The 11789-nt window shown below is 44.8% G+C and overlaps 1 protein-coding gene across 3 annotated transcripts; it reads right to left on the reverse strand.

The window, feature by feature from the left end:
• Nucleotides 1-2409: 2409 nt before the first annotated feature.
• Nucleotides 2410-11472, reverse strand: CCDC9B (coiled-coil domain containing 9B). 3 transcript variants are annotated; one of them, XM_074235099.1, is made up of 12 exons: nucleotides 11308-11472; nucleotides 9957-10070; nucleotides 9325-9432; nucleotides 8039-8224; nucleotides 7684-7800; nucleotides 6998-7146; nucleotides 6626-6684; nucleotides 6137-6190; nucleotides 5637-5736; nucleotides 4937-4994; nucleotides 4313-4855; nucleotides 2410-3535 (listed from the first exon to the last, which is right to left on the reverse strand). In XM_074235099.1, the coding sequence occupies exons 1-11, from the start codon at nucleotides 11470-11472 to the stop codon at nucleotides 4331-4333; spliced, it is 1635 nt and encodes a 544-aa protein (XP_074091200.1). In that variant the 3' UTR covers nucleotides 2410-3535; nucleotides 4313-4330. The 3 variants fall into 3 exon arrangements, with proteins under 3 accessions (XP_074091200.1, XP_074091202.1, XP_074091201.1); XM_074235101.1 differs by lacking the exon at nucleotides 11308-11472 and adding an exon at nucleotides 10184-11028 and having other exon boundaries at nucleotides 2411-3535; nucleotides 9964-10070; XM_074235100.1 differs by lacking the exon at nucleotides 11308-11472 and adding an exon at nucleotides 10184-11027 and having other exon boundaries at nucleotides 2411-3535.
• Nucleotides 11473-11789: the final 317 nt, after the last annotated feature.

Genomic DNA, 11789 nt, shown 5'->3' on the forward strand with positions numbered 1-11789 from the left:
TAGCATCTTAGTGACTGGCCAAATCAGCTCATTTTTTTGAGTCTCAGTTTGTAAAATAGGAATTAGAATATGATTCTAATTTTGAAGGATCAAATGAGATAATTTATGTGAAAGTACTTTGTAAAAAGGAAGTGCTATACAAATGAAAGTATTGTAAGGGATAGGTCAATGTAACAAAAGAACTCTGGAATTTAGGCAATAATATTCTGTCAATGACTTATATGACAGTTAATTCACTTTTTACTTCTTTCTTAATGAGAATTTATCAGAAGCTCTGAGACATGAACATGCTTTTAGCTCTTAGGAACAAAGATGCTTTATAAATATGAGGTGATATTTTTCCATCACAATATTTATCCCCAGGGCAGAAGTTATACTCATGAAGGCTGAATGTAAAGAAGAGGGAAATAAAACTATAATATTACTATAAAGGTTAGAAAACTACCTGGTCTAACCTTTTCCTCCATCAAGGTAAGCCAGAGACTGCATTCAGAGGAAGATCTTTGATTATGACTTAGAAAATTTCCAGTGACAAACAACTTTCCATCCTTATGTAACAGGAAGAGAGCAACTGTGATAGTGTGGTAGGGGGTTAGGGTTGAAGAGAAGGCAGAATGGAAGAGTCTTCCAAGAATACAAAAGAAAAGGAAAAATACCAGTGATGTCCCTCATTATTTGGATAATTGTAAAACACTCGATCTTTCTGGTAGGATTTGGTAGGAAAATGTCAGGAAGAAACGTCTGAAGTAGCTTCTCCTTTTGTATAAAGGTCCTGATGTTTTTTGTTTCACCCCCTGGACTGCAGCCTGCAGTCCACTGTTCACTATGCTAATCCATAAAAGGAGCAGTGGATGTCACATACCATTCCTCCTGGTGCCAGGCTTGGCATCAAGTGGATGGATAATAGGTGGCCTTGCTGTCTGAGCTCTTGCAGACTTGCCTAGAAGAAAAATAGCACTAGCTCCTCTTGTCACTGCCTTGAGTTCTCCCACCCCTTAAGGGTACTTGCCCTGTGAGAATGCTTTTTACCATAAACCTTGATAACCTTTGTGGCTTCCGAAGTGATGTTGAGCTAGGGGGAATGCACAGAGAAAATGAATGACTCAGCTGGACACAAAAGGAAAGTCAAGTCTTTATCACTCCTGTCCCTCCTTCCTCCAACCCATAACTGCAAGAGTTCAAGAAAGGCCTGGACATATAGGAGTCTTGGTGATTGTCTCCTTATTCTTTCCTGGTGTTGTTATATATCAGCCTTTCTCACACTCCCTGAGGCCAATTTTAAGATTAAATAGACTGGTCTTTTTTCATTTTAGCTTTAAAAAAAAAAACTTTTTCTATAGCTCCTACCACAAATGCTTCCTCTTTTATCCCTACATGTGACCTCCATGGAGTCTATAGAAAATGTTGTCATTGTGCTCCCATGGTTGACAAAGTTTGAACTTGGTCCCGAGAAGAGTTCAGAGACAAACTCCAAAAACAGAGTTGACTACTGGGAAGAATATTAGAGAAACAAGGATTGTGGTTTGGGAGTAGCTCAACAGCAGCTGACAAGAATGTTAACCATGTAAACAAAGGAGAGATAATGCAGCAATAAGCGACAGCTCAGGCCTAAGCCAGAGACTTAAATAGAAACCAGAATGTGGAGTCAAATGGCAAAATGGCCCCCCAAATCTTTGTGGTAGAATTAATGGATAAGAGGAATCAAGCCACCTTACGAAAAGCAAAGTTGTTGTTCTGAGAAGAGCCCTGGGGAACCTGAATCTGCCTTATAGTTTCTGTGTCCAAGCAGTGTTTCTTAATTTAAAAAAAAAAAAGTTTGGAGCTAAGCTATATTTGAGCCCAGACTGGATAGTGAAAATGTCAGGATTCTATAAAAATGTCTCTCTTTAAAATTTCATAGTATGCCTTTCTCTTGGGCTAAAATGGGCCCCAGAACAACCCTATCCTTGGACCCTCTCTCTGCTCTGTTTTTAATACTTGATCCAATTCAGCTCACTGCCTTAACAGCTCCAGACCTAGTCCTAGATTGCCTCCTATATTTTCACAAAGATTGATCTTTTACAGTCTGTTGACCCTCTGAAATCACAGACTAGAAGACTCTGAAGGCCAGGCTAAGATTTCTAAGAGACTTGTATAAAGAATATAATATTCCTCTAGGTCCATAAACATAAACTCTTTATCTTTTGGGGCAAAAACAGTGAAAAAGAATATCTTCAGATTATCAGAGTCAGATGCAGGCAGGGAATAGAAGATGATGATTGAATGTGGATGCAGTCCAGCTACCCATCATCTGTTTCAGAGCCTTGTGTGTTAGAGAAGTATGGTTTTAGTTGTTTTCTGGAGATGACCTAACCTAAGTAGAATATAGTTGGAGAACATCAAGGGATAGTTACACTAACCATTTTGTACCATATCACAGAAAATAGTTCACATTTGGTCAGGAATGCTTAATTTTATTTGTATGTTCATTTCATAGTTACCCTCCATTCACTTCAGCTTCTGATGTGGGTTAAAACCTGAATCTCTGGCTTTATTTTTCCTGACATCTTTCTGGAAAATACTCTGCAAAGTTGTGATTGCTGCCTCCCATCAAGTGAAATAACACCTCTTCACTACCAGCCCACTTGGATCCCTCCAGCTCAGGAAACCACTAGAAAACTTAAATCATTGCTCACAGTCCCTTATTCTACATCCCTCATCCCATACTATCAAACATGCACACCCATCTACACAAATTTCTCAATGAAGAAGGCACCACATCTGGATAGTCAACTGCTTCTTGGAGGCAAGTATAATTAGAGATCATTAGAATTCAAGGCCAGGCTCCCCTCTAAATCAATATTTTCCTTTGGGGAGAGGAATTCCAATGCTTTATACCAACTACCTTAACCTAGAGTCCAAAACTATACCCCACGCAGATACCCTACTTCCATATGAGCAGAAATATCCTCAAACCTTGAAATATTATTTTTAGTCTACTCTCACACCAATCCCAGAGTTCTAATCTTTTTTTCCATCTTTTTCTCATTCTCTACAGTAAAAACCTAGCACAGCCCCACTCAGACCTCTTTTAAAGGCAGCAATCAGTTTCAGGATGTACATTTCATTTCCACACCCTGAAAGTAGTGGTAGTGATCCTATAAGGGAGAAAGTCCAGGGCTTTCCAGTATTCTGCAGCATATTTAGCAACACAAGTGCCTAGCCAGGATCATGAGTTTCCATCCATTCCTCCTACTCCACCTCTTCAGTCATGCACCAGAAGGACCCCATATCTTCTGAACTGTCCAAGGTTCATTTTTATGACAAAAGGATAAACCTCTTCTGGCAGGTAAAAAAACATAACAAGGAAAGTCAGAGACAAGACAGCAGTGGGCAATGCTCAGGAGAGAAAAGTTGGCAAAAGGAAATACATGATGAAATCTAATGATGAGATCCAGGAAATGAGATTCATGAGGGAAGGATGATACTAGGTACTCGAGGGAGTTAACCATAGGAGGTGATGCCCAAAAGATTTTCCCGCTTTTCTCTCTTCAACCTGAAAGACAGAAGGAATGGTACAATGGTTAATCCTATTCCCACTCTAATGGCAACTCTGTGGAATATCCTCCAGCTAAAATGCCAGTTCAGATTCCATTGTTCCTCTCAGATTATGCCAACTGACTGAATTCTTTTCCTCTATGTTGCTAGCAAAATCATCTTGTTCCATTAGCTGAGTCACCTTTCACTCCCTGAAACAGCTTTGGGAGCAGATGGCAAAATTATGGGTACTGAAAAAAATAAGTCCTGTATTACTTAGATGAGTGGAGTTACAATGCAGAAGAGTTGGAAAGAACACAGGTCTTGACCACCATTGTCTACCACTGAAACTGTATCAGGAAGACAGAGAACCCTAAAACTGGTGGACTGAAGCTAGTCAAGTTGAAATATCTTAGACTCAATGAAGTGATGGGTAGGTAAATGAGATAGGTACGTTCTGGGATCCTGAACACAATGAGCAGTTTCTGCTTTTGTAATGTAGAAGGGAATGGTTTGTAGGATGCATTAAAAGGGGTTTGGGATATGGTGCCAGCTGTTTCAGAATCTGAAGTACCACTAAGGGAAGACTACAGGTGTATAAGCTTGCATGTACAAAGATATACCCACACAAATGTACATGTGACATCAGAAAGGGAGCAAGCTCTTTTTGTTAGTTTGCCAAGCTGCTTAGCCAGCCTGGCACAGCAAACCAACAATCCACAAGGTTTAGAGTTCTTAATTATTTCCTTTCATTTCCATTCTAAGCTCCCTGGTATAAGAGAGCTGGTCCACTCACCATCTTATGGGGTTCATCTTATTCACCACTCTTCTTGTCACTCTTTGCCTTTGGTTGACTTTCCTGAATGGATGATCTAACTGTGCCAAGCTGCCTCTGAATTCCAGCCTGGCCTGAGTCATCCTCAGTGGTTTCCTGGGACCTTGTCTTCTGTCCAGAGTTGTCATGGAGGCACAGCTCTGCCATATTGCTGTTTAGCTTTCCGACCTGCTCTGAACTGTCAGGAAAGGTGACTGGGCTGCTCTCTTTGATGCTGGGTCGTGCATTGGGCTTAATGCTTCCACTTGCCATAGGCACAGGGCTGTTGGCATCTCCTGGAGAGAAGAAAGGAAGTACAGGTGCAACCTTCTGGGAAGATGAAGGTTCCAAACTGGACATTGGGTTGCCAGTGCCTAGCTTGTCTTCTCTTTCTTTCTGGTGCCCATCCAGGCTACACAGACCAGTGCTGGGTTCCTGAATGCCACGCTGGTCAGTGTGTTCCAGACTCCCTGGTTTCTGCTTGTCCTCTTCTTCATTCTGTGACCTCTTTATGTTGTGAGATCCCTGAAAGAAAAATACAAGCAGGTGCTGAATTCAGTCAATGAATTCAGGATCCTTTCACTCTCCTAATTCCTCAGCACCCACCTGACTCTCTAGCACCTCCTTGGGGCAGAATTGTTCTTCTCCCTCTTTCGAATCCCATCTGTCAAGATAGAACACATGATAGGCACTACTCCCTTTCTCTCACCTTGCATCCTATATCCCTACTCAGTATAAGGTATCTCCCAAGGGAAAACTTAGGTATAAACATTCATACAACCAGTTTGAGAACAAAATGAAAATAATTAAGACGATTTCTTTTCCTTCTCACTTCTGGGAACTATCATATTTAGCCTAACTAACTCTCCCACCCTTCCCATTTCCTTGAAGCTACCTTGCTTCTGGATGCACATCTGCTGTTTATCACCCTACCCACATTATTTCATCCTATGGGGACTTTAGGCATGTCCCTGCCTGTGCTGCCTGGGAAAGGCATGCTTGGCAGTACCTCCAGGGATGTCGCTATTGTAATTACACCACAGCCTCCCAGAGGTACTGAACTATTGCTGCTGACAGTCTCTCCCAGCATCTCATTAACCTGCAACAAGGGATAGATTCAGACAGGAAGTGACCCTGCCTTGGTGGGACAGGAAAACCAGGTACCTGAATCTTTAGCTCTTTGGTGCCCTTTGTCACAGGTGGGGACAGGAGAAAGAAAATGAGTTGGGCAAAAGGAAATCAGCCTTAGCTGGGCATACTCACCTGGCACCCAAAGCCTGATTTTGCTCACCCTGGTGCCTATTACCTGCGGGCCCGGCCAGTTAGCCTGTCCTTCCCACGGGCTTTACTGCTCATGGCTGGTACCACCTTGGGTTTACCTAGGTTCCCACTGTGAGCACCACCACCTACAAGAGGAGAAATGAGAATTAATTTGATTAAATTCAACAAATATTTATTAAGCACTCACTGTGTATGAGATACTATCAGATACTGTGGATTCAGATAAAAAAGATACAATTCTGCCATCAAAGAGTTTTTATTCCAACAAGTTAGAGAAAAATAAAGTACATAAATAATATGCTTCAAAATGAATCTAGTAAGGTCAAAAGGAAGGTTGAAAAAAATTCTCTAAGGAAACTTTAGAAGGGAGATATCATTTTCAGTTAGGAGAAATCAAGGAAGGCTTCATGGAGGAAACAGCACACAAGAGCAATGTCAGAATCACTGATCCACCATCCCAGGGATCCATATTGTATGCATCTTGTGCAGGAGCAGGTTTTTACCAAATCTTCTGACCCAGCTTACCTCTTTCATCAGGGGGCAATGGTCGAGACTGGAACTTCCGGTAATTCCTGATTCCTGTGGGAACAGATGGAACAGGAAATGACTTTGGAGGCTGGGGATCCCAAGTAAGAATAATTATAACTATTGCAATTATGCAATGCTTTAAGCTTGACAAAACATTGTCCTCACAACAACCTTGTGAGAAAGGTGATTCAAATATCAATCCCATTTTATAGGTTAACTTATCTAGTATGTGCCAGTCACTGTACTGAAACTCAAGAGTCCACATCACAGAGCTTGGGATTGCAATTCATGTCTTTTGACTCTAATATCATACCCTGCAGAAGGGAGAAGCTAAAACCCATAAAGGAAACTTATTTAAACTATGAGGAAATCCCAAACTACTCATCCACCATTACTCCTTACCCATACTTCAAGTTTCTCAACCCAAAATTGAGTCAGAAAATGTAAGGGGAAAGATGAATGTAAAGCAGAAAGGAACCTACTCACCCTTTTTGTTGCTGCCCCCTGGCACACCTAGATCCCTGACTTTGCTGGTATCTTGAAACCTATTGAGAAGCAAGAACTAAGTTTCCGCCAGTGTTCCTGGGCAATTGGAAAAAGTACATCCCTCTGCAGGCCAGGCCTGAACCTCCCACCCCATAATCAGGTGGACCAGAGACAACATGAATGGAAGAACATGGATCCTGAATGATAAGATGCAAAATATGCAGCATGGAGCTTGAAATGTGGAACTCAACAAAAGGCAAAGAAGCACCAAAACAGGCCCATGGCTCCTGCCTCTGAGAATTTATCACACCATCCCTCTTGGTCCATGCTCCCTTCCCAGCCACATGGTCACCCTCTTGCAACAACACATACATATACTTAGACTTGTCCAAATCCCAAGGGCGACGCCACTCTCCCTGAGCATCCCGGTGCCTTGCCAGGCGTGCAAGGTCAATCTGTTCCCTCTCTTGCTTCCATCGAGCATAATCCCTCTCCAATTCCTGGGACTCTGACCCCATATCCTAGGACAAAGGAAAAGAGGCAAAGATTATATCTGGAACAAAGGGTTCCCAGCATCTTTGCAGGATAAAGGGCAAGGATTTGGAGAGTGATGACACCACTCATTGGAAGGCTTGGAAGGACATGAGAAGGAAAAGCACTTTTGCCACCCAGAGGTCATTCTTAGAACTGGTTTATTCATCTGTAGTAGGCTGAACATGAATAGTAGTAATTTCCTCTCTCATGTCTATCTCCACATGCAAATACAGTCCAAATGATGGGTTTCCCAACTCTGTGACAAACTTTGCCTGGCCACCTTGTACATGGTCTTTCTTGGTGACTCTCTTGGTATAGCTGGCAAATTGGATAGCTCAAACTCCTTGGATAGCTCAGTTAAATTCTCAGAACTACCCACTGGTGCAATAGATGTCTCTTTGGACTACATATAACTTTTCCTGTTGGCCCATTCCTCCTTTCAGCCTTTAAAATGCAGTACCTAGTCCCCTAGAATGCTGGAATCCATGAGCCTGACTGAACTATACATATCCTGGGAGTCTTACCTTTTGTCCAGGTTCCATAGTGATTGCTATTTGCATGGGGTTTCCTAGGCTTGAGCCCAGTCTTGGAGGGCCTTCCTTTCTTATGCTCCCAGCCTTGGTTGACACAATCCGCTTGCCCTGGAGGTGTTGAGTGTAGGGAGAAAATAGAGAAGTTTTCAAATTGAAAGAGTGGGATGGACTATATCCCTCCTATTGCAGGAGGGATTGGTTACCCAGTAGCTGGGAGCTGAGAGCTAGGTTCCTGAGTTTTGATTATGTCTGAGCAGTTGAGTAAGCTGAGATTGATCCCTATCTCTGTGCTCCTCCTTCAATTTATCCTTACCCCCTTCCCATTGCACTCAGGGTATCACCTCACCTTGGCTTTGTTCTCCATGGTCACTGCCAGCTGGACCCGCTTCCCCAATTGAAAGGTAAAGGTGTGATCATCTTCTTCCTCATCTTCTTCTTCCTCCTGTTCCCCAAGCTCCTTCTCATTGTTTACTTCTGAGCCCAGACTGTTGGGATGGCTGCTTGTTCTCCTATCACTCACCACTCGCTTCTCCTAAAAGGGATATGTTCCTTAACCCTTCAGCATTCAGAGTGAATGCTAATTTGGAGCTCCATGGGCAGAGTAATGTGCTAGAATTTGGGATGCCAGGTATCTTTGGTCTTGCTCATCTCCCCCTGCCCCCATCATCTTCCTATGCCAATAAATGACTCTCTCTGGAAATCAGCAAAAGAGCCTTATAGGAGTCCAGTCTACTCCACAATGAGGCTTGCATACCAGCAGCATTAGGTTCTGGAGGCCCAGTGCCACCCAAGGGGGGTAGGGAAATGCCTTAGCGACCCTGTCACAGAAGAGCTGGAAAATCTTTGGAGAAGAGACAATGGGACTTTGTCCCTTAACCCCGATTCCTCCTTTTTCCTCTTACTGACTGGGTTTTTAACTCTTGGAAGTTTGAATCTGGCCATCTTTGATTTCAGAGGAAAAGAATTAGGACTGCCTTGAGCAAAAGAAGGAAGGCAGGCCAGTGAAGAACAGAGGGGGAAGGGGACAATAGGCACAGTGAGGTGGAAGAAGCTGTTTTTCAGAACCCTTAGCCATGACTGAGAAGTTGCAAACTCTAGGGAGGTCTTCAGTCACCTGGTGAGGAGCAGTCAGGCAGTACAAGAAATGATGGAACATAGGGTAGAGGAAAGGGAGCAAGTATTTCTTCAGTGTCTACTGTGTGCAGACACTGATAAATGCTTCATAATTATTATTTCACTTGATCCTCACAATAACCTTGTGAGTCAATTATTATTATTATCATCTTCATTTTATAGTTTAGGAAACAGAGCTAGACAGATTAAGTGGGTCACATAGCTAGGAAACATCTGAAGTGAGATTTGAATTAAGGTCTTCCTGATTTCAAGCCCAGCATTCCATTTCCCCAGACACCTAGCTGCCTCCACAGTAGGCACTTAGTAAATGCTTACAGAATTGAATTGATTTTAATTAAGGAAAGGTTAAGTGATTGTGTGGGCACTTCCTAAGACTATTTGATGAGTTAAAAAGATCTTTTTGCCCTTAGACCTTTGTGGAATCAGACAAAGCCTTGCATGGGAACAAGCTGACTGTTCTCTCCCACCCCAAACACACTCACATGAGCTCATGCTTACACTGCAAGCCTTGGTAATGGTAATGGTGAGTCCATCTCCCCGAGGTGACCGAGGAGCAGTCACAGCCATACCACCCTGCTCCGCCTGCCTCCGGTCTTCCTCAATCTCCTGTGTGATGATATTGTAAGAGTCAACTCTCTGGGGCATCTCATAGGCACAGCCTCCACCCTTCTCTCTCAGCTTCTTTGAAGGAACCATATATCCCAAATGAATGAATGAATGAATGAATAGGTATTTATTAAGCCTTTACTATGGACCTTGTAAAGAAAAAGGCAAAACAGTCCAAGACAAATATGAGAAGTTACCACCACCCTAAGGACTGTATACAGGTGCTAAAATATACATAGGTGTCCAGCCTCAATCCATGACTAAACATATGACCACGAATATAAACAGATAAAGAGACCAAAGCTTGCAGATGGAGAAATACAGTCCCTGAGACTGACCTACCAGTAGACCCCAGGTTTGCCCTCATGGCTCTAAAGTGATCTTAAAGCCTAGATAACTCACTCCCTTGGGTCATTATTTCTCCCATCCCCTATATCCACCACCTCTAGTTTCCCAAGCCTCCATTTACTCGGTTTCTTGCCCCCCCACCCTGTTTTCACCCAGTCCCCCAACTCCCTGCTGACCTGGTACCTGCGCAATAACGCTTGGTTCTTCCTTCTCAGGGCCACAATTCTCCTGTCCAGCTCTTCATCCTTCTGCTCTTTCTTTCGAAGTAGAGAGTCATCCACCCCAGCCCCCTGCAAAGCCAACTGGTTCAGCTCAGGTGCTGAGGGCTCTTTAATTAGCCAAGCCCCGAGCTTGCCAGACTCCCCTATTTCTCTCGTCCCCCCTCCCCTGGACCACAACCTACCAACTCTCCCAGTCTGGAAGAGTTGCAGGGCAGTGACCACCATGAATGTGATGGGGCCCCTTTGCCTTAGTTTCCCCTCGGATTGACCATCTCAACCTAAGGCCTCTCTCCTGGCTGTCCCACAGGAGGGGAGCCAGAGTTGGGATCACAGGATGAAAGAAGAGAAGTGACAAAGGTGATGGGTCCATTATCATATTCCCAACACACTTCCAGTTCAGCTACATCTTCCTGGATATTGGAGGGGGGGAGGGCGGTGAACATCTCTATGTCCTGTGGTTGTCAGCTATCTACTGCCTCCTGAGGTTAAATGGGGAGAGGAATTCTGTAGCTGCCTAGTGAGGCTCTTACCCAGGCTCCTCTAAACTTCGGCGTAACCCTGAGGCAACACCCCATTCCCCGTTCCCTGTGATAAAGCTACCTCCCCTGCCCTTCCCCCTCTGAGCTCTCCAGGGAGCAAGGCTGCTGAGTCTGGAAGGGGAGTTATAAATGGCTCTGCCTCTGGCAACAGGAACCTGCTGTAGCTGGGAAACTGCCAGGGGATTCAAGAGGTTGGATGGGGTGGGCTATTTCCATCCCAATCCCAGAACCCCAAGGAGAAGGAAGCAGCTATTCCACTTGTGGCAGGCTCCTGAGACTCCTCAACCCCCCAGCTCCCCAGGTCTCAGCTACTGCCAGTCCAACCAATAGGACACTGGCAGAAGCAGATCCCATAGGCCCTTTCCCCTTGGTGCCCTTTACTACCAGCTGTCTGGACATTAAGAATTGAGTCAGCCAGGCAGACTGGGTGGGGGTGGGGAGTCAGCAGTAGGCCCTCCCTCTCTCTGTAGGAGTTGCTTTTCCACTCCCAACATCCTTGGAGAGGATTTGAAGCCTCCCTCTTCCTTCCCTGGTCGCCCCACCACTTTCCTGGTGCTGAAGGCCCCTAGTCCCAATGTATATCCCAGTCACTACTGACTACCTGACAGAAGCTTCCTTCCCACCCCACCCTCACTTTCAGCCGTGTCTAGCTGTCTGCCCACAGCAGCAAATCTCCCTATTTGGATTTCAGCAGGCCTACCAGCTCCTCCCCCACATCATTGAAGACCCCAGTCCTCCTCCCTGACTACAGCAAAGGGGCCACTCACAGCCGGGTACATAGCAGCAGCAGCAGCAGCAGCAGCAGCGGCGGCGGGCACAGCAAGTATTTCAGAGCAGCTCCCTGGGGAAGCCAGAGCCAAGAGAGGAGAACTGGACCTGGGGCCTCTGCCGGCCTCTCCCAGCCAGCTCTGCTGCTTCGCACACGAGATCATGTTGTGATTACAAGAGAGTGCTCTGGGCTCTCGGCCAAGCGTGCCTCAGCGGCGCCACACCAGTCCCACCCACCCATCCAAACACATACACACACACACACACACACACACACACACACACACACACACAGCCGTGAGAATTGAGGACATGGACAAGCCTGGCCAGCTTGGCCTCAGCTACCCAACATTCCCATCCCCTGTTCCCCTCATGAGACAAGAGATCAGCCATGGTCTGGTGGGTCAGAAGGAAGCCAAATGCTTGCCAGGTTCCAGATTAAGGAAATTTTGTTTTCCTTCCCAAGAATCCAAGATGTCAA

This window comes from Macrotis lagotis, chromosome 4 (assembly GCF_037893015.1).
Source record: "Macrotis lagotis isolate mMagLag1 chromosome 4, bilby.v1.9.chrom.fasta, whole genome shotgun sequence".
NCBI classification, from domain to species: Eukaryota; Metazoa; Chordata; class Mammalia; order Peramelemorphia; family Peramelidae; genus Macrotis; species Macrotis lagotis.